Source organism: Falco rusticolus, chromosome 5 (assembly GCF_015220075.1).
Source record: "Falco rusticolus isolate bFalRus1 chromosome 5, bFalRus1.pri, whole genome shotgun sequence".
Taxonomy (NCBI): Eukaryota; Metazoa; Chordata; class Aves; order Falconiformes; family Falconidae; genus Falco; species Falco rusticolus.
The window spans coordinates 66,789,241-66,812,553 of record NC_051191.1 but is presented as its reverse complement, the minus strand read 5'-3'; the positions used below and the strand labels follow the sequence as shown (position 1 = coordinate 66,812,553).

General features: G+C 41.7%; 1 protein-coding gene across 6 annotated transcripts in view; it reads right to left on the bottom strand.

Moving 5' to 3' along the window:
* Positions 1 to 21,156, bottom strand: part of CAPRIN2 (caprin family member 2) — a 34,663-nt gene extending 13,507 nt beyond the window's left edge. Inside the window, exons 1-10 of one of the 6 annotated variants that reach the window (XM_037389824.1) lie at positions 21,084 to 21,156; positions 19,578 to 19,840; positions 17,584 to 17,646; positions 13,879 to 13,965; positions 11,146 to 11,384; positions 9,795 to 9,877; positions 7,737 to 7,901; positions 7,223 to 7,266; positions 5,023 to 5,865; positions 3,688 to 3,807 (exon numbers count right to left, since the gene is read on the bottom strand). In XM_037389824.1, the coding sequence (XP_037245721.1) occupies positions 3,688 to 3,807; positions 5,023 to 5,865; positions 7,223 to 7,266; positions 7,737 to 7,901; positions 9,795 to 9,877; positions 11,146 to 11,384; positions 13,879 to 13,965; positions 17,584 to 17,646; positions 19,578 to 19,826 (1,893 nt within the window). In that variant the 5' untranslated portion in view covers positions 19,827 to 19,840; positions 21,084 to 21,156. Of the gene's footprint in view, positions 1 to 3,687; positions 3,808 to 5,022; positions 5,866 to 7,222; positions 7,267 to 7,736; positions 7,902 to 9,794; positions 9,878 to 11,145; positions 11,385 to 13,878; positions 13,966 to 17,583; positions 17,647 to 19,577; positions 21,055 to 21,083 lie in introns of those variants that run through there. The other 5 variants (XM_037389829.1, XM_037389825.1, XM_037389826.1 and 2 more) reach the window with 5 other exon arrangements.
* Between the last annotated feature and the right edge of the window lie 2,157 nt (positions 21,157 to 23,313).

The window sequence follows — 23,313 nt, the reverse complement described above, 5'->3', positions numbered from 1 at the left end:
GCTTTCATTTTGTTAAAAAAACATCAGCTTACTGTTGCCACAACTAGTTAAGCAACAGAATTAATTCACTTAATTTCTTAGTCAAATGTACAGAAAACAGCAGATTGCCAGCATTTAGTGCTAGATTAGGAACCTCCATCTAAGGAAACCCACATATTTAAGTTGAAGGCCAGAACAAACTTAAATCAAAGCTGCATAACTGAAGGTTTAAAACATACTTCCTCCCAGTAGAGCCCACACCAAGAAGTACAGATCTTTTTTTAGGATGGCATTTCCAGACATTCTTAAGAAACTGCACTTAAGAGATACGTTGCAAGCAGGTTATTCAGGATTAGACCAAAGTGCTTTCACTAATAAGCCAGACAGTCTTAATGCACCAGCTCCTGCAGAAAAATGTTTGGCATGAAAAATACACCTAGGATCCCATGGGGGAGCCTAACTTTTTAGCTAAATAAGGACTTCTATGGTGCATTAAAACTCCTTGACTGTTTCAGATTGTCCCTTAACAGCTCATACAACTGGTTCTCACTTCACTTTGAAAGAGAAAAATATTGTCACAAAATAGGCAAATCTAAGGTGTCAGGAAAATCATGATTGTAAACTCCTCAAATAGCACAAGTCCTGTTACTTACATAGTGACAATAATATTAAGACTGTCTAGATAGTCTAACATATCCTTTGAAAGCAGCTTGGGGAAGAAACAGGCTTCCTTTAAGTATTTTAAAACCATATTTTTTATCAGTTCTCTAAAGCTTTGCTGCACTTATGTTTATCTATGCAGCTAGAGAAAAGCAAATTGAAGACATGAAGTATTTGCATTATTTCAACAGGCTCAAGTGTTGAGACACACAAGAACACATGAAAGCTTTTACTTTCCTACAGTATAAACATCTGTTTTTCTGAAAGGAGGTTACTACTTCAATACACTGTACAGCAGTATAGTTGAGTATTTGTATGAAGTAATTTGACTATATGGCAGAAGGGTACGCATCATGACATCTGTCTCACTAAATTCAGAAGAAATTGATAAAAAGCTCTTCATCCAGTTTTAGGACAAGCCCAAGAAGCCTCTTGCATTTCTTCAACAGTCACATGAAACTGATCACTAGCATTTGCAAAAACTCCAATAGCATGCACAGGGAAGAAGCTTGCAGGATTTAGTGAGCTTCACAAAGCATAGTCCACGTACATGCAGTACATCATTAACTCTAGAGGACTCCATTTCTATCCAATATTTGTGGCCCAAACAGTAACTACTTGTTGAGCTGTGAGAAGTTTTACTTTATTCTAGAGCTGGAAGAGTGCACCTTTGTACTACTCCATCTTAGATTTCCTGATGCACAAGCACTACCTTTTACAGCAATATAAACTTGCTTAGTCACTGTTTAGTTTCCAATAACAAACAGGAGCTAAAGTTATGAAGGATCTAAGAGCAGGACAAAAGATACAGTTGAATAAAGTTAAATCACAGCAAGTTGTAGATTAATTACTAGGAATCTGATTCTTCCTGTCCATCACTTTATTATCCCTCACTTACAAGCAGGGTGCATCTTAACACATGCTGTTATGTTAAATCCATTACAGGTTGAACTGATTAATGCTTCTGTTACCCTCTTCCTCCTAACTACGGTTTACTAAGACACAAGTACACTAGCAAACGGGTTCTGAATGTTTGCAAATGGATAACAAGCTTTTCACCTTTAAGTCACCTAACCAGGTCAAGTCTGGTAGCATCTGAAGATATTAAAATTGTCCACTAGCTACCTAAGTTGGACTTGTACATTAGACAAGTAAAACCAGCCTCAAGAGCATGGAAGCCAAAGAGACTGCCCTGTTTCACTTGTGGTTACAAAGATGATACAATCTTCTGTATACTTTTACAGTTTGTTAAAGTCTTCATTGCCTTCCCCAGCTTATACTCTGTGCATTATGCTGGTAACATTCTTTACTTCAACCAGAAGAGCCAAGCATAGAGTTATGTGGCTTTAAGCCAGGACTGAAACACAGACTCTCCACTCTGTGGAAGTTATTTTCTAGTTCCTGCATATATTAAAACACACCAGCCCGAAGCAGCTATAGTGAAGTTCTCACACTGATTTGCTGTTTTGCTGGTACTTAAGGTATTCAAAACTCAAATATTCAAGTGCAATACAGAATATATACAAAAGTATCAGGAAGTTAAAGTAATTTCAGGTTTTATGCCTTTATAAAATGAGATGCTTTGAAAAACAGCAGGTAAAACCATCTTAAGGATGTCAAGTACACCAAGTTTTCTCTCTAGCCTAGTGTTAGATGCTGTTTCTGGAAGTCATTACAACCTGGTAGCAGATTCCGAGTTTAGTAACCTGTTAGACCAGCTCACATCAAACATATATGCTGAGATCACTTAACATCAGTGGTTCAACTCTAACATTCAGGTTAGAGTTTTACACAGCCCTGGTAAGTTTAGGACCTTACTTGCCGTAACAGTATGTTTCTAAAATTTAACCTTCAACACTATTTATGCACTCAGCAGAAACTGTTTTGATATATGCCTAGAGAACCAACTCAAACTGGAGTAGAAATACCTAGAATTTGTTTTAGGGCCTGTTAAACCACTGCAAATAAGTCAACATAAAGGTACACTGACCACTTTGGAATTTTACTAGCCAGACTACCAATATATAGGTAACTCTTGCTAAAGCTCGATTTTCATTTTTACAGACTAAAGGTCTACTTACACATAACGCTAACATACATTTCAACCACCTCACATACTAGTAAAGCTCCATTCTATGATACAGGACTCCCAATTCTTCTTTAGGTTTGTTACCTGTGGAGTAATAAGTAAGCTGGAAAGGTGATACCTAAGCTGTAATCACAACAGTAATTTCCAGCTGTGCCATGCAGATATAGAATTAACTTTTACTTTCTACCCACAGCAGGTATAAAAATTAAGTGGCACTGGATGACAGAGCAAGCTAAACTTTCACTTTCACATAGCAGGCCACAAATTCAGCTCTAACCAAGTTTGCTGGTCCACAGGTTGCAAACATTTACATAGAACAACAGTTTAACAGGCATGCACATCAGCTCACTCTACAATAGGCACAACTTCTTAGGTATTGCATCTTATGGTACACCAAGTTAAATAAGCATATTTTAAGATCTAAAAACCTAGTCGTTTGTTAAAAAGATCTCAAAGCTCTAACAGTTGTTTCAGGGAGTAAAGAAAGATTAATTTCAGCTCCAGAGGGCAGCAGCAACATAGGCCTTTTATCTACCATGCCTAGATCCCTGCACAAAGTCACTTACATATTCTCCTTGGGAGTGAAATTGTTGCAGCTATTGCACAAGATTGCTTATATGAAAAAGGAAGAGGCAAAGGCAAGAGAAATTTCATTATCCAAGAAGTTCAATATGATTTTAGTTGTTCTTCATATGTGCCTCAAGTCAAAAGATTCATAACCAATTTTATTAAAAAATAATGTTAGTTACATTGACACTACACTATTTTCTACTTACTCAATACTAATAACAAAATTGTATTTGTCAACAGCTACCAAGCAAAAATAAAGCCATTTCACTATGGTCTATGTAAATCCAAGTTTGACCACTTTACAAATATGCTTTGTTTACTTAATCCAGCAATCAGCTTACACCACCGTCACATTCCAACATTTAATTTAATATTGCTGATATGCACACCTGCACATTGCTATGAAGACTCCTAGGCAGTCTGCAAGTTTCTCCAGCTGACTGGAGACCCTCCTTTTTCCTTACTGCATCAAAGTTTTGTCCACCACTTAAGCCATCCATCTGTCCATCCTATATAAAAATAAGAGCCCCATCTCGTTAGGAAGCACCTTGCATTTAAGCTTTAAAGTAATCTGACACCAGAAATTCAAAAGCATTTTAAAGTGCTTGAGACTATTCCCATAGTTCAGATAGTATGCAGAGTTGGGTGTACAACACCTACTTGTGCTCAGAGTTAGTGAGGCAACCACATTTCATACCTGTACCACCACCACTAGTGGACACAAGATTCTACTCAGCTCGAGTGTAAAGATGGATCAAGCTGAAACACCTTTATCCCATTGTTACCCAGTGCTGCATGTTACATACTCTTTTAGTCTCGTATTCTACCTTCTGTTTACGCTCCCGCTTCTAGGCACAAGAACATCCATTTTTCAGTTATGCCAAGTTTACTGGAAAGTTTTAAGCTTAATCATTTGCTATAAGTAATATGGAATGAATTGATTTCTGCTTTCTTGCAGAAACAAGACAGTAGTGCTGACAACATTGTGTACAAGAATTGCTCAATTCCCCATATTTTCTTCTTGAAGTCACTGCTCTTAACATAAGATGGTAGACAAAGCACAGTTCAGTTATCTAGTTTTACGGTTATCAGAATAGTTGCTACTCAAGCACAGGTGAGAAAAGGTAATGTAACCAGAGGCTAGCAGCCTGCTCAGCTGTAAGCACTGCAATAGCTTTCATTTCACATTTCTGAAAAAGCTATGCTATTGTTAGACTCTCCAGGACAGCAGTATGGTTTATGCATTCATCTGGAAATACATATTTAAGCCCCTGTACAGTTGGTATTGCTTCATCTAGATGTTAGATCTCTTGAATCAGCAGCTATTTTAATCAAAAGCCTAAAAAATTACTGAAGTGCTATTTGCATGCAGCCACAGACAAAGTATTTGATCCCTGGATGAGTCATACCTGCTTTGTACTGATAACAGTGGACACAACCAATAGCTAGGGATGAATTAAGTTAATTCTTCTGTCTTATGCATAAAGCAGTTATTCAAGGCTCAAACACAGCAATACCGTGTTGATGTAAAAAGCAGAGCAGATCATCTTGCCACTCAAATATAAAGTTTAACTGCCAGAATTATTTCCCCCAAGAAAGAATGAAACAGGACTAAATACAGGCCTACAAAATGTACCTTATAAAGCCTCTGCTAATAGGTAGCTTTAGTCCAATACACCAGTGTCAAAAGCTTATGACAGGTAATACTACATATGCCAACTCACTTCTTTGGGCTCCATATCAAACTTCTTTGGCCCCATCTGCTCCTTTGGCCCAATACTTGCAGCTCCCCAGGACTTCGGAGGGTTCTGTAACTGCTGTGATGACACTTGCTGCTGCCTGTCAGCTTTTTCCCAAGCCTCTCGAGTCTCCTGCTTCTTTTGTTCTGGCTCCTCCCTAACATGTGCAGCCCAAGCCTTCACAGGCTCCTGCTTCTTTTGCTCTGGCTCTTCCCTAACAGGCATTTCCCATGATTTCACAGGCTCTGGCTTCTTTTGCTCTGGTTGCTCCCTAGTCTGGGTTACCCAAGGTTTTGGAGATTCCTGCTTTTGCTGTGGTTCTTCCTTAACTTTGGTTACCCAAGGTTTTGGGGATTCCTGCTTTTTCTGTTCCTGCTCTTCCCTAACCTTTGCTACCCATGGCTTAGGCAATTCCTGTTTCTTCTGGTCCTGCTCTTCCCTAACCTTTGCTACCCAAGGTTTGGGGGACTCCTGCTCCTCTCGGACACGTCCTACCCAGGCCTTTGCAGCTTCTTGCTTCTTCTGTTCTTCCTCCTCAACACGGGCCTCCCAAGGTTTTGTAGACTCACGCTTCTGTTCCTCTTTAACACGAGCTTCCCAAGGCTTTGGAGAATCTGGTCTTTTTTGTTCTTGCTGCCTAACACGAGCTTCCCAAGGCTTTAAGGTCTCTTGTTTCTGCTTCTGTTCCTGCTCTTCAATATCAACAAGCATTTCCCAGGACTTTGGAGGTTCTTGCTTTCTAGCACACTCAGCTTCCCAAGATTTGGGCTCTTCTGGCTTCTTCTTGACAGAGTATTCTGCTTCAGGCAAATAACGCCTGTTGAGAAACTATATAGACCAGAGAAACTTAATGGCTCCCAAGAAAACATTTTGCTACTACAGTTCAGGTCAGTTAAGTTAGGTCAGCCAGCTACTGAAAATTTCTGACTAAAGGCAGAGCCTAGACAACTTAAGCACTAGCCATAGAAAATATGTGGCCAGTCATGGCTTTAATCCTACAACACTGCAGGCTAGCTTTGCTTGGCATGCCACAGAAGCATCAGTCTTGAACAGCACATGTGAAACATACTTGAGCTGAGTGAATCTATTACCCTTATCCTAAAGGATGTTCCTAGGCAGTAACAATATCAAGTTGAATTGTTATTTTTACAAAGGTAGCTCTCCTCCTATGTATCTAAAGTGCTGTGGTACTATATTAGTAGACATACTGCTAAGCATTGCAGCATCATCTCCCCCAGAATCTTTGGCCCAGCAACCAAGTAGAGCCCTCATTTTTAATGGAGTTTAAACACTAAAAATTCACTAGATTCTCAGATTTAGTACCACTGGACTTCAACTCCAGGCTGTGTTTACTGTCAGTAAGAGTTCATTGAAGATGTCCTGAAGTTTTCCCAAGTTACCACTTTGTCATAAACAGGAAGTAAATATATGAAGTGAAAAATGTACAAGGCTCACAGGCTGAGATTTTTCTGACAAGTCACCAGAAGAGCTTTAGAGTCAGGTAACAGTGTTGTTACCAGTAAGTTACAAAAACTTGTTCTAGAGTACACCCTCTAGTGGGATACCTGGGAAATTGGGATTCAGCCTTTTAAGAACCAGCGCTTCCACTTACAACAGGACACCCCTCCCCCACCCTTTGAACCAAGTCTAATAGTTTTTAGGCTATTGCCAGTTGAAGCTCGAGTACTTAAATCAGGAGTCTGAAGAGCTGTTGAAACAGGTCTACACACCCCTAAGTGCATAATGTCTTGTGATACCTACTTTTCTGAAAGCAGAGCAACTACATCGTTCTCAACCCCACCAGTATCAAGCTTACTGCAATAAGCTTAGCTTTTATAGACAGCTTTAGTAGATGTGTATTTTCTCTATCCCATAGTACACAAAAGATCAGTGTGTTTCCACTCTAACAGCTGATGCTTTGGTTTATTCCAGAAAGTGCCAGAGCATTAAAGTGCTACACTGCTTCATGTCATCCTGCCCCACTTATCCCAAAATATCCCACAGAAGCCATAAATTTGGGGTTAGAAAGAGAAATGCAACCAAGTCTTTAACACTCCCTACCTAAAGCAACATTTGAGTTGCTGTTCAGGCTCCCTTTAAGTTTAAAAAAAGGGCTGCAGAAGTGCAGTTATGTTTCTGCTAGATCACAATATAAAGGAAAGCAATTAGCAGTGGAGTATCTTACCTCCTGTGGCTGTATTTCAGACTTCATAAGCTCCATAATGGATTCTAGAGAAAGGATGTTAATTTGTTTCAACTGATCAAATGCATAAAGGCAGACCAAACAGTACCAAGTCTAACTATTTAAATAGTAGTGCCAATTACTAAACCATATATTCTGAAATCTCAGCTTGTCATTCAACATGCTATTTTCAGACAAGCCTTTATTTTCCGATTTGGTTTTACATTTGCAGGAGTTTAGCATTAAGCAAGAGGCATTTTGTAGTATCCATAATTTGGTTGTTGTAATTCTCACATCACATGAACATTGAGACTTGCTCAGAAGGCAAAAACATCCTGTTACTGTGAATTAGACTTTTCTACAATATTAGCCAGAATAGGGCTGCAAGCCCTACTTAGTTACTACATTATAAGTTACAGCACAGGATTAGATTGCTCATCAAGCTATGCAAAGTCAATGCTCAGTTCAAGCTTATCCCAACATTATGATACAGAAATTGAACCTTGTAATACTCCACCTGGTTCTTTCACAGACTCTCCTTTTGACATCTGTCTTGTTCTCTCAGATTTTCTATTTACTTCTTCTTCCAATTCTTTTACTGGTATACTGGTGCGAGGAGTTGGAATACTTTCAAAGTAGCCAGAGTCTAGAAGTTTGGATAACAGGTCCTTCATGTGTTTATCTGAAAAGTAAAAATCCATGAGACAAATATATGAAAATCTGAAAGTATAGGGTATTCAGATTACAGATCAAGACTCCTTTCTCTTTTATACAGATTACAATTTCTCCAAGTTCACACATCTTACTGAGTTATAGGAATAAAATGTTTAAGTACTTGTTAAACTGCTTTATATTACAACCAAGAACATCTTTGCAATCCAGAGGTAAGACCTGCAGCTTGTGTTTAAGTATACACAAGGTAAACACTGAGGCACTTGGTCTCCCACATGCTCAGAAAGGGGTTTATTTACCATCTGTAAGCTAGCCAGCACTGATACTAAAAGCTTGTTGTACAGACTGCAGCACAGGTAAAGCTAAACAAAGTCACTATAGAACTGCCCTAACAAGACACTCTTCCCAGTGATAGAATGGCAAGTCTCAGAAGAAAAAGTCCACTGCAAAAACAAGCAGGGAGGGAGAAAGCAAGAGACTGATCCAGACTGAACTTAATCCTCTGAAGTTTTGGAAAGTCAAAGCTGACATGGTTGAAGACAAACACGTGTACCCTGAGAAGCACTGTCCAGCTTACTCCTTTACGCAAAAAGGAGACAGCAGCTTAGAGAGTGAATACCTCATAAGTAGCAGTGATACTAGAAATTGTTTCAGAGGAGCTAGAGACAAGGCAGCCTTGAGAACAGGAAAAATATTCAGTTAAAAATCACTCCTTCCAGTGACAACTGTATGGAACAAGAATAGTAGCTAGAACTTGATATCTATATTAAAGTGTCTTCCAAGGCAATGAATGCGAAGTCATAACAGCTTTATCCAAAATTTAGCTTCTGCACAAAAGGATGCAAGACTGATACTAAAGGGATTGGATATACTGACAAAATAGAAGTTTAGATGATAGCCAAAACACTACAAGAGTTTATTACAAGTCTAAGATAACTAGGCAACTATGAATTCATGTCAACAGATATAAGGCTAAAGTTACCAGCCTGTAGCAATACAAGGCCAGCTTGCACTTTGTCCAGAACTATGATAAGTGTTAACACTTTGTTGTTAGTTCAGCTATCTGTATGTGGAAGTTAGGTAGGGTACGCTAGTGCTCTGGTCTAACCGTTTCAACAACATTGTCAATGACAAATGAAAGATTACTGCCACACAGCCATTACAACACCAGAGTAAACAGGACAAGCAAGGTCTATTTGCAATAGGAAAGACACTCAAGTAAGCACTGTTTCCTCACAAGCAAGTTCTAAATAGGAACATATGTTCATGTTGGCTTACAACTAGGGCTTTTGAAACTAAGCCATACACAGAAGAGTATGTACAGTCCCACAGACTTTGGCATTTGAAAAGGACACTTGCAACAGGTCAAAAAAACTGCATTCTGCCTGGTTAGATCACAGCAAGCTCCTTTCCTTAGCATGCTATTAGTCAGAAAACAGGTCTAAGGCTGGAATTCCTACAGCAGAGGATCTTCAGTGCTGTGGGATCTTCAGCCTGGGACCAAAGCAGCTTTGTAATACACATCAGTATACTGTAAGCATTTTGTGGCTGGGAACAGTGTTCCCATCTTAACCTGTTTGCACATAACTATCCAAAAAGCTTCCCACTGCTGGTTCTGTAAGGTATACATGCATCAGCTTTTGAATTACTACCATCATTATTGCTCACAAACATGCTAGTACATTGGTACAGTAAGTCTTTACCTGGAAAGGAAAGCATGCCATACTGTTATTGATCTGCACCTAGTACTTCGGAAAAACAGTAGTTCATCCATGGATAACTGAGTTACAAAGCATTTGAAAGTGCTTAATGTAGTAACCTTCCACATATATTCACTGTTTTTAAGATGTTTAACCAGCACACAAATTTCACATCTAAGTTTTTCTGTAGATGAGATACTCACATGTTGTTCCAACCACAGGTTTCTCACTTCCTTCTAGAAGGTCCCAGAAGTAGAGAGATGATTGTTCCATCTGGTCTTCAACACTGAAACAAGTGACAGTTTTACCAGGTAGAATCAGTCAAAATCAAGTGTTCCAGTATCCCAATACTAGTCATTAAGACACTGATGTTTAGCTTTCCAAATAAAGGCTGTCTACAGACTGAATCCTAAGCCCTTGATCCACTATTGAAAGTGATTCATCTGTATCTCTACATGATTTAACCTAGTAAATGCAAGTTTTTGTTGGCAATTAAGACAAATTAGAGAGCCTAGCACTACTCCACAAGACCATATGGTTGGACTTCATTCCAAGCCAGACAGGGAAACTCCTGTTTATCAGCTGATCACCTTGTTTATTGGATGCACATGTGCAGGGTCAACCATCAACAGCTCCCACCACTCTTAGTTATTGAGAAACTTTGACATAGGTCCACGATCCACCTCACCCACTCCAGACAAACTTCTTGTAGAAGTGTAATACAATGAGAATAAGCTAGAAAAATTTATCACTGGGATCAGAGACTCCTATTGTGTATCTTTTTAAAAGCAGATGTTCTTTAGAAGTTAAGAGCAAAGATTAGGCAAATTTAGTATGAGAAGTGATTAGAAGTTTTAGGAAGTCACATTTAAATATGTAATTACTCTTACTCAAAAAGTGTTTCAACTTAGCACCTAATAACTACTTTTTCCATATATAAAGTTCTACTACAATATTTTAACAAACAGGCTGTCATGCTAAGCATAAGCCATCATAGTAGAAGCATGGTGCCCAGTTAGTACTTATATACAATATATCTGTTGACAACCAGTTACCTTAAAATGCATGACTGTGCAGAGGTATCAAACACTCAATTTTTGAAACTACTTTGAAGCTAATAGCAATAGAGCCTCAGGAGTACCACCTTATATTCCTTCAGAATAAAGAAGCATATCTGGATTATCAGGTGAATGGAATATAGAACAGTTCTGTGTTTACTGCATGTTTTTCACTTCATGAACAGTGAGACCTCAGGGAAGCAGCACATCACCAGCCTCGCTGCTTATAACAGTTTTGGACTATCTCCCCTCAACCCCACAGGGAAAAATAAGATGGCAGAGCTTGTATGTAGCTCACACACAACTGAGGCTGTAATTACTGCAGCTTTTAGTGCTTAGAGTAAAGCAAATCTGCTACATTCATAGTCTCAGACTAAAGAACAGAATTTTAATTAGTGTAGTGTCCCAAAGCATAATATTTCAAGACATGGCAGTGTCAAACAGGACATTTAGTGTAACGAACAAAGCATACCAATTAGACAAATCCTAAACTTACCTCAAGTTCTCATTTCTTTCTGGACATGTCAGTTTTGCAAATCTTATGAGGTAGTCTAGTTCTTTAGAAGGCAAGTATATTGCACCATTCATACCACCTTTGAAATCTTTCTGAACATGCTCTTGAGTGAAATTCTGTAGCACATACTGGACTTGAAGTATTGTACGCAGTTTTTTCTTCTCTGCTTCAAGCTTCAACAGACTCTCCCTCCTCTGGGCTTTCCTTTGGGCTTTCAGCAGCTATTTCAACACATGAAGTCAACAGTTAAACACAATGGTTTAGTAACAGGATTCTAGGATAAAACATATTGAGTTGTAGTATTGATCATTCTACCTTGATCAAAACAACTATTAATTTTGGTTAGATAAAAGTTCCTAACTCTCACATTTCCAGAGGAGGAGCTTGAAAGATCTTGGGTGAACTCCCCATTTATCCTCTAATTCTCTACACATCTAGCTTTCAGTAAAACTGGATAATGGTAGCTTGACTTGTGATATGCCTTTATAATATTTAGATCCTGATTATGCCTGCTAGTTGCTTTTTTGTAACAGCTTTTACAACTGAATATAAGGAATTGTTATAATACCAACACACAAAACCAAGCCTAGCTGACCTTTAAAATTTATCATGTTAATTTAGTGATGCAGAAGTTGTCAAAATTTCTCCTAGTAAAACAACTGCCTCTTCACTTTCAAATACTCCAATTTAAATGATACAGCAAAACCCTCAGTCTTATTTCTGTTGGCAGAAGACTGAAGCACTCATTAAATAAGCAACAACAAGTCACAGAACATACACAGCCCTGACACATTTGAGGGGAAGTTTATCATGTACTAATCGAATCATGCAACAGAAGCTATCCAAGTAACCACAGAATTTAAGTGCCTCAGTATGGGGTATCTGAATTGTTTGCAGTAACATGAAAATTTAGTTTTCTAGAAGGCACTGTAAGGATGCTGTTTGCCAGCAAAACCCCTAGTGTTCCAGTAATAGGTATTGGCTGTAGAATCCATACTGTTACAATTAGAGCCAAGGAAAAAACAAAGTGGGTTAAGCCTTTAAATATAGCATATGTTCAAGAACGAACATGAACTGGTATAAGTTAATGCTGGATTACTAAAAGCACCTACAGAAAGATACACTGGGTCACAATCGTTCATTTCTGATATTTTATGGGTAGCTACAGAGGAAAGCAATAGGAAGCAATTCAAGTTTGACATTCGGCACAGTACTTTCTATGTTCACCATACAATGACTGAGGGAACCCAAAGCTGCAATGCTGCTGAAAAGGCTTTTAAATCTCTGCTCACATAGTGCTTTAAGAGATTTACTGCACTACCTGGAATTACTACATATACAAGAAAAGCCTCTCTAGCAAAATTGTTTGGGTCTCAGTCAACACCAAGACAAACCATTTTACCAGTCCTTCAGCATTCTGTAAGAATGCTGAGAAACAATGCCAGAGCAGTGACTAATCATGTTTAGCATGCCCAGCTCTACCTTGGATCAAATCTTTTCACAAGGGTAGTATTTGCTTGAGCCAAGAGACCAGTTTTTCCAAAGATACAACACTTGCTTGCATAAAAAGTGTCTAGTGCTTTAAACCCTGTATAAAGGCCTAAATAAAGCACTAAATCTGTGATTTACCATAGAGCCAACTACAGCCAAGTAAGTTGCAAACTCCACAAGCTTTGTTAAAAAAAGACTGTACTTCTGTACTTCTCACTGAAACCAAAGTGATTTAACCCCAGCACTGGAAACATCAAAACATTCAGTTTGGAAGGGATCTTAGGATGTCATCTAGCCCAGCCTCCAGCACAAAGGCTACACTGAATCAAGACCAGATTGCTTAAAGCTTTGTGTAGTCAGGTCTTGAAAAGATCCAAGAACAGAGTTTACTAGTTCTTTGGGCAGCCTGCTCTAGTATTCAACTGTCCTCAGAGTGACCATTTTCCACCTAGCTGGAAACTACTTTTTCAGTTTAAGATCATTCCTTCTCATAATACATCCCTCACCAAAAACCCTGGCTCCACCCATTCAGTAATCTCCTTAGTAGCTGAAAGTAACACTATCTCCTGCCAAGCCTTCCCATCACCAGGCCCAACAAGCCTTCCAGGCTCTCTTGACAGGTCTCATCTTCCAGGCCCCAGCTGTTCCAGAGCCCACCACTGAACTCCCTGAAGTTCACCTATAGCCTTTTTGTACCAAGTGACCAGAAAAAGACATGACTGGTTAATAAGTCCCAAATAATCAGTTCTCCTTAATTTAAGTCCAGCCTTTACTGTTCTAGGGATACACTTCATTTACTTTGCCTGCTGCCCACAAGGACCTGCATGTCCTTTCCAGTAGAGCTGCTCCCCTGCCAGTCTGCACCTACACAGGGGATGAGACCACATCAGGCACAAGCTACCAGCAAGATGGTTAACAGTTTCAAAGCTAGATGAACTGGAGTAATCTCAAACAGCTGATTCCAATGACCCAATTTACTTGAAGCACAAACTCTTAGAGGTACACAGTGAATAATGGTATCATGGAGGTCAGTAGCACACAAAATTGTCAACATTTGCTCTGCTGTACTCACTACTCCACACAGTTTAAGCACATTGTCCCCTCAAGTTCCAAGAGAGAAACTTGCTAGTATTCTGCATATTGGCATACAACAGTAGCCATCAGAAAACTAGCATAAACTTCAGTTACCTCCTAACAGTACAGGGAAAAACATTTTATACTTACATCTTGGCTAAGTCCTGAAAAAGTCTTCTGAAGCTCCTTGGCAAATTCCAAGTTGTGTACTACTTCATCATATTTCTCTACTGCCTCCTACAAAAGGATAGATAAAAATGTATTTTTCATCCTTAAGACTACTGGTGACATCCCAATGCCCTTGTACTTCAATTCTCATGGAGAACTAGTCATTTAATGTGTACTGCTCTAAAACTAGCTTCAAAGATACTATGTCTGTAACTGATACTTTACCTTTAAGTCACAAATACCATGACTGTCTGATACGCCATACAAAGCCAGGTCACACCACCGCACAGATATCCTGCAAGTTTGTCTGCATTACACTTTCCAGGCAACCTCATCTGCAATACTTAGTATACTAATATTGAAAACAAGAAAGCCTGGGTACCAGTTATTTCCCTTTTCCTTTTGTTCCCATAGGTCTCTGCAGGCAGAGGTAAACAGCTACATAAACATCAGACACTGACATGAAAGACTGGAAGGACTACAGGAGACAGACAAGTTCAGTGCAGATCTTTTACCCTCATGTTTAGCTGCATGTCTTCACAGATAATTTCTACAAACTTTAGAAAGAATACAGAAGGCAAGTCATACTTTCAGAAAAAAAGCTTTCCAATTTAGTTTCCACAAATAAATCAGTGTTCTGTCTTCACTAATGGCTTGAACCAATATTTTACTAGCCAGTCTTCAAAAAGACTACAGTACATTATTAATTGCATTTTGATATACCCTATCTTTTATAAGTTCTTCCTCATTAAGGAGTTCATTTTTTGAAAGTCTGACAGCTCTGAAAGGAGCTAAATGCTGTAGTTAAGACATGCTGCCCATATCCTCCTCAATACCCTAAGGCATGCCTGGGAAGTAACAAGTTTAATTTCAGTTGTTCACACATGCTTTACATTCAGTTTGGTTTATGCTCATGACATATCTGAAGTTCTTACTAGGATGGGCCCAGTCTAAATGTAAAGCCCTTTCAAAATAGCGTCAGTATTGGCAAGTGTTTCATCACTGTAGTGACAACAGCTTAATTCACTGTCCCAGTAAGATATGGGACATCTGCAAATTCCATGTGTTCCTAAATAACTGGAAAACAAGTTACATGTGAATTCGCTCAATCAGTTTGATTGTTCAGTTACTTACATTCACTTATTTGTAGAATACTAGACATTACTAGGCCTACATGCTACTCAACACAAAGTGCATAAGTTGATGGTAAAGCACTCATTCAGTAGTTTAACTTTTAAGAACTAATTAGCAAGTTCAGTTAGCACTTGGGATAATGACTTTTAAGACCCTAATGCCTACACATTTCAGGAAGACTCATAATTTAACACCAACAGCTCACTAGACAGATTGCAGTAATTGTGCTTTTAACAATGTAAATCCCAGAATAAAACTCCCTACCTGAAAATATCAAGAACAGTTACCACTGCTCTGATGACAAGCTATAACACAGCCTGTAGGAAAGCAATAGCTTTCTTCTGTCACACTTGTTATTAACATTCTTTAACAGCATGCTGGAGGAACAGTACTGAGGGAAGTCTGCTCAGTTGCAAAGAACACAACTGCTGGCGAGAGCATTGAACTTGCTGGAAGCTCCTCATTTTTGAAACAAATGTTCCCTAAGTAAGGCTAGCACACAGCAGCTCTGGCAGGCATGCACCATAAGCAATTATACTTTGATCCAAATTGCTTGCAAAACAAGTTCATCACCAGATGTGCACTTCTTCCTCTGTGAGAGAAAGCATGACAAATATAGATGACATCAAGTTACATTAGAGCTCCACCATATTATAGGCAGTTAGTTTCTTTAGGCAAGTGTCCAAACTATTGAGCTCTGCTCTAGCTTTGATCACCAGGTCCCACTATTTGTATATACATTGGGAAATTGCATCTGAAAGCTACAAAATTACAGTATTTCTGCATCATAACCACTGAAACAGGGGTCTTGACTAGATTAGGTAAATACTGAAGTTGATACATGCTTCTACAACAGTCATCTGAACACTGTGACTACCACCTATCAGTGTATTAGCAAGACCGAATCTAGTACCCCATTTTAGAAGACAGATACCCCAGAAACTGCGATAAAAATACTAATATGTAAAAAGTTACTCAGCTGGGAATATGGAAAGCCGGTAACCAAGTTAATTGCCATCTTCCAAAGTTAGTGCTACTGGATGCATTTGCAAGACAGACATCCACAGAATCCTTCACCTCTTTAGTTTCCCACATCTTAATTTCATTTTCACCTAATAGCTTTCCACAGTCCAGGGTACATACCAAAGAAATTGTCAAATTTAGAAGTAGCTTTAAAAGATATTTAAGATTAATCAGACTTACACAGGAGACTGTTCAACAATCTCACTGCTAGCAACAGAGGAAAACATTATATTTAACACCTACAATCTAAGGACAGAAGGCCCTTGCCCACCCAATTCCAGACTGAGTTTAGAGGAATAAAAGGTCACCATCCTATTTCAAACATCACACAATACATATTTCTGCACTTGAGATGGCAAGAGACTACATCAGATTTTGTAGTTAAATGCTGAAAGATCAATTATTCCCATAGGTTTACTCCACTTTTAAGTAGCAAGTTATCATTTCCCTCCTTATCCCATTTATGTCTAGTTCTCATTTACAAATGATTCAGAGTAAGGAAATGGTATTTGTGTTCTCATACTGCTGCACTGTGGTAAAACTAACAGTCAATGAAGTATTTTTCCAACTGGTTTATTAGCAGGATCAGTACTACCACTGAAGCATCAATGCCCTTTATCACACAATTGTTCTTTAGCACATGTGAAGCATGTTAAAATCTACTCCTAGATGACTAGAGCAATAAACCCACTGGATTATGTGACACTGCTACTCAATGCTTAAGCAGCAGTAACTTTCATGTTACAGAAACATGGCTTCAGATCTAGAATCCATTCTAGTCCAAGACAGAAGAGCCAGATTCATTGTTTTAACATCAGGCAATTTTAAGCAAGCTCCACAAAGTGGATCACATCTTTAAGTAACAATCTTGCATGCTGGCATTCAGAACTCTGCTATCTTAGGTACAGAATAGACATACTGTTCTAACAGCATTAGAAAGTGCTGGCAACTCCCAGCTATCTCATGGCAGCACTAGAAGGACAAGAGAGTATTCCCAATTAAGTCAGTAACTCATAGCTAGATTCTTGTATTAGGAAAGCCTTCAGATCCCATGCAAGTTGGACCAGCATCTTCCTTTCTACCAGCAGGGACTTTGTTACTCTAACAGCTGCTTGTAACCAACAGCACTGTGCAGCCAACTGCCAATTTCAAGTAACACCTGTTAATGAAGTCATGAGGATTAATTAGCTACCCCAGAAGTCTTGAGGTTTGTGTTCTACCACCACAATTACATACAGATAAGCTGCACATGGACACCTCATCAAGAAATAAAGGTGCAGCAGCACTGAAGCTGAAGGTCCACAGAGCTTCTATTACTGCAGTACACAGCATGAAGGTTAAAGTAGGAGACAAAGCTTGTGGGCTCACCATTCATCTTAATTACCAGTAATTTGTCCATTTGTTTTTGTGAATAATACCATTGCCAGCATTTTACTTCTGTAAAACTACACCACCACCACCTTCAGCAGCCTATCCGTTCTGACATGTTTAAAGGTTTTGAGGCTATCCACTCACACAAAGCAAACTTACCAACTGATCTTGATTGAGGACTTCTCCCTTCTTCAGGCGATCTTTGTAGTCTTCTAGCTTGAGCTGCAGGAAAATCCAAAGTAAATTTTTTGTATTTATTCCTCTAATGTAGAGTATGGGGTACAAGTGAAATTACATATTTTTTCTGTATTTTTAAGTCATCTACATACTGCAACAGAATAGGAGTTTTACTACTCCCTCTCATTTTCAGGAGAAAGTAACATAGAAAGTTTTGCTGTGCCTTTAACTTGGCATTCAGTCTCCAAGGCTGCCTACCTCCTTTCAGTTCTAACTTACTACCTTTGTTTCATTTAAGAAATACTAATGCATTGACCCTAGATTTTAAAGGGGTTCCAAACAGATCCAGTGAACTTATTTTAGCTTTTCCAAGTCAATGCTGGAATTTAGTTAAAGCGTAATCTATCTAGTCTGTGAATAATCCTATTTAATTTTCCAGAGAACGTATTTCAAAATCTGGCTTCAGTCACGTCATCAGGCTTTTATAGCACTATTTCCTAAGAAAGCGGACTAATGTCTTCAAGGAAAAAATATTTTTTTTTCTAATACACCAAGTCTTTAATCATTTGCATCAGCTTTTAAAACTACTAAGTATTACAAGCTTCCTTATACACACAAGGAAGAGAAAGGGGAGTTCGCTGCCATGAAGCTGAATACTATTTCATTGGTGTACCTACCCACACAGTCCTAGAGGAATCTAGAACTAAGAATAGTTTCTACTCCTTTTAATAAGTCATACTTTCATTTGCTAGTGAGGCCAGATTGTCATTCATGTGAAAACCAAAGATACTTGAGACATTCACCACAACAAGCTTGCCTGGACAAAAGTAGAATACAACACAGTTGGTTAATCACCTAAAGAAAACATGCTTATCTGACATTATTCAATATTACAGCATGATGCATGACATGAGACAGCAGTAATACTGCATCTCCTGCAGGAGGATAGAGTCCCCAAGCCACATGGCCAGAAGCCTGATCTACTCTTCCTTCTCACCCTACCACGTAACAATAAGCTTTTCAGACATTTAGAGAAGCACAACATTCATGCAATTGCTTTACCTGTAATCCTGATTCAGTACCAAAAGCAACAGCATCATTATTTCTTTTATCTTACAGAAAATAGCATTTTCCCCAATTAGTCATGCACATAGCCTTCAGTCCCCCACCAACTGAAAAAAATCTTAGAATGCAAAAGCCTGACTAGCTATGGCTGCAGTTTTAGTTGTATTATATCAGTTCTTACTAACACAGTACTGTCCCTGCCCACATCCTACCCCCCCCCCCCCAAAAGAAAGCACAATTTAAAACAAGACAGCAGGCTTTGGATGATTTCGGTATAAAAGCTTTCTAGTGAATAGCATTCTTCTATATTTAAAATACAGAAGTCAAATATTTGTGCAAAGTGAAGGGCAATACATATTTGACATATCCATGAGTCAGAGGAAATACTGTTCTAATTTCCAATTTTACATACATTTCTACATCCTAATATTAAATGCACATGATCAATAGAATATGAACATCCCTGCAAGACTATAAGCCATCACCAAATCAGGTCCAAGTTAGTTCTGAACTGATTAAGCCTGGTAAAGAAGCATCCCCAGTTTTTATCAACATCGAGTTACTTTTGCTAACTATTGGGCACACACTGTAAAGCCAGCAGCTGAGAGCACATTTCTAGTTAGCTGCGTTCCTGATTCTCGGAAACAATAATGTTATGCTCACACAATGTCAAATACAAGTAGCCCATTTCAGAACAGCAAGAGTAAAGAACACCATTTTTTACTATACCACGGTTACAAATGGTAATAAAAATACTAGGAAATCCACATTTAGGCCCTTCCACGGGTTATTTTAACAAAAACACTGATTTCTCTCTATATATACAACCTTATTCCAGCTATCATAAAACAGACACCGAGTTTTACAATTAGCAGCTTAAATATGTGCTATACCAAAGAAAATCAAGTTACCTTCTTTTTCTCAATGTTCCTGATCTTGTGTTTGAGGCAAATAAGCCCATTATCAATGTAAGTCTCATATGCCTGGGAAGGAGAGGCTGCCGAGTTCAGCGCAGACTGCAGGGGACTGGAGGGAGGCTGGCTCTCCCCAGACGGGTTCACCTGCTGCTTGGCAGCCTTCATGCTCTTATCCTCACCCTCCTCTGACCGGCCTGAAGGTGATGATGGGCAACGGAAAGGGGCTTGGGAAAGCTGCACCATTGAAATGGATGGAGCTGCAAAGAAACTCCTTTTATTTAGCTCTCTCTCTCATCACCACCACCCCTCCCTTTTTTAAAGTTAAATCTTTTGTCATCACACATTCAGAACATGTACCCACAAAGCTACGCCTCAGTATTTACCACAATCTTTCACTCTGCTCCCTCCCTCTTCAAAATATCTGTACCAGTAATTTCAAAGCAAGGCAAACTTTGTATTGTTCAAGTCTCCCCACCCATCCAGACACCAAAAATCCTTTACAGAGGCAGAATTAGACAGCACAGGGGATGATTCCAGAAACCCAATATAGTGTCCATATAAAACTAGGCAGGTTTCCTGCACACATCACCCACAAGGGAAAAAACTGCAAGCAAGCAATTGCAAAATCATGCCACCAGCCTCCCATCCAGGCTGCTGCCTGAATGATCATTTGGAAATCGCACACCTGAAGGTATAGCCCCTCTTCTTGCCCCCACCACATCGGTTTTACCCCTTCATGACCTTCGCAGCAATCCAACCAGGCATTTAAACTAGAAATATTTCAACTGAGAAAGTGAAGATGAGAAAAACCACGCTTCATAAAGCAAGTAGCACGCTCAGTTACAACAGCATCATTCTTCATGAGGAACTGGTCTCTGCCTACAGCCGTCCAAAAGATGTGCCCGTGCCACAGCAAGACCCCGGCTTCAATGGGAGGGGCTGGGCTTTAACCTTGAGCACAGAGTTTTTGGAAGAGATGCTCCACCACCCTCATCTTCAACTACTGACTTACACCTGCTCCTAGAAAGCAATGACACCACATTTCTGCCCACCCGCAGGCCTACCGCGCAGGACCCCGGCGGGCACCAGCTGCCCGCGGCGGGGGCCGAGGGGGAGGACACTCGTCCTTCCCCGGGACACCCGCCCAACCCCTGCCGCGGCCCCGCCAGCGGCCCGAGAGGTGGCTCCGAGCCCGGGGTCAGCCCTTCATCACGCCCTTGCCAGGGACGGCAAGAAAGCGCCTCCCGGGGAGAGCACGGCCGCCGCCGGCCCCCCACCCCGCACGCCTCGCCGCCGCTCGCCGAGCACGGCAGAGGAAGAAGAATTGAGCGGCGACGGGCTCCTTCCATGCCGGCGTCGCCGCCCCGGGGATCCACCTACACCACCTCCGCCGCCGCCGCCGCCTCCTCCTCCTGCGGTGCCTTCCCTGCGGTGGCGGCCGCCAGGCTGCGGGGCACCTCGGCCAGCCCCGCGCCGCCTCGCTCCCACCTCCCCGCTCACCTCGCTGGCCGCACACGCTCAGGCCCGCCCTACCGCCCGCCCCCCGCCTGATATAGAGGCGGCGGCAGGGCGGGGCGGGGCGGGGCGGGGCCTGCCGCGGGGTCACCGCCCGCCTCCCAATCGCCGGCGCCGCCTCACCTGCCCGTCTGCCTTCCCGCCCTGCGCCGCCGCGCCTCACGTGATGCGGGAGGGGCGGGGCCCGCCACCGGGGCGGACAGCCGTTACCCGTCGGCGTGTGGGAAGGGGCGGCTCCCTGTGAAGGTCAGGGTGCCCCGCCCGGGGGCCGCCGGCGGGCGGTGAGGGTCCCTGGTTTAGGGGCTGAGGTGCCGCGTTCCCGGGCGGGACTCGGTGCTCCTCCAGAGCCGTGCGTGGGCAAGAGGCCTGGGCGGTGGCCCTGGCAGGAGGGGGGGAACGGGGCGTCCTAGGAAAGCCCTGGCTCGCCGTCAGCTGCGTAGGGAAGGGATGTCTGGTGTGACACCACCCCGCGCCTTGCTCTGTCCAGAGGGGAGAAGGTCGCGCAGGTCCCTGGTGAAGCCATGACCCGCTGTCCAGTTGCATGTATCACTGCAGCCTCTCGAACCAGTCGTCCCAAGACAGGCAGGCTTCTGTCCACAAGCAGCCCTGAGGAGAGGGTCCTGTCACCTGCGTGCAAGAGGATCCCAGCCTCCACCTGTCTGCAACACAAGGCCCGGTTGCACCCTTCGCTAGCGTGGCTTGGGTGGCCATGGGACAGTAAGAAATGTTGGTCTGTGCCTGTTTAAACCAGCAGAAGAGTTCCTCTTGTCCAGTATGGAGTCCCTTGAGGAGACTTGGAGGACTGTGGGTCATCTTATGTAACAAAAGGTGTGTATGTCCTCTGTATATGCAACCCAACCATGTAAACACTTGATAGCTAGTAAAAGCACTTCAGTCCATTGAACATACACGATAAAATAATCACCAACAGACTTTTATTAACCTGTAACAACGGTGTCAGTGCTACACAAGGTATTGAAGGTTGGGAGACTAAACAGACCCTCCAAACACCAGAAGACTAAGCTGGAATTATGTTTCCTTTGTTTCTTTTTTTGTGGCCGTTACCTCAAAAAGCAATAAAGTCACAGAATGGTCAGGGTTGAAAGGGACCTCTGGAGATCTAGTCCAACCCCCTGCTAAAGCAGGCTCACCCAGAGCAGGTTGCACAGTCACAGAGTCCAGCTGGAGGCCTGTGTACCCTCAGCAAGTTTGTTGATGATACAGAGCTGGCAGGAGTGGCTGATACACCAGGGGCTGCGCTGCCATTCAGCGAGACCTGGACAGGCTGGGGAGTTGGGCAGAGAGGAACCTGATGGAGTTCACCAAAGGCAAGTTCGGGGTCCTGCCCCCAGGGAGGAACAGCCCCACGCACCAGCACAGGCTGGGGCTGACCTGCTGGGAGGCAGGTCTGCAGAGAAGGACCTGGGAATCCTGGTGGACAGCAAGTTGCCCATGAGCCAGCCGTGTGCCCGTGTGGCCAAGAAGGCCAGTGAGATCCTGGGGTGCATCAGGAGGAGCGTGGCCAGCAGGTGAGGGAGGTGATCCTGGCCTGGTGGGGCTGCATCTGGAGTGCTGTGCCCAGTGCTGGGCTCCCCAGTTCAAGAGAGACAGGGAACTACTGGGGAGGGTCCAGCAGAGAGCTATGGAGATGATTGGGAGATTGGAGCATCCCCTTTATGAGGAAAATCTGAGAGAGCTGGGCCTCTAAGGGTGGATCTTATCAACGCATACAAATACCATAGGGGCAGGTGTCAAGAGGATGGGGCCAGGCTCTTTTCAGTGGTGCCCAGCGACAGGACAAGGGGCAACAGGCACAAACCAACATGGGAAGTTCCATCTGAATATGAGGAAAAACTTCTTTACTTTGAGGGTGACAGAGCACTGGAATAGGCTGCCCAGAGAGGCTGTGGAGTCTCCTTCTCTGGAGACATTCAAAACCCACCTGGCCATTCAGCCAGTTCTCAATCCACCTCCCTGTCCACTCATCTAACCCACACCTCCTGAGCTTACCTATGGGGATGTTATGGGAGACAGTGTCAAAAGCCTTGCTGATGTCAAGCTAGACAACATCCACTGCTCTCCCCTCGTCTACCCAGCCAGTCATTCCATCATAGAAGTCTATCAGATTGGTCAGGCATGATTTCTCCTTGGTTAATTCATGTTGATTACCCCTGATAACCTTTTCCTTCATGTACTTAAGAGGTGACCTCCAGGA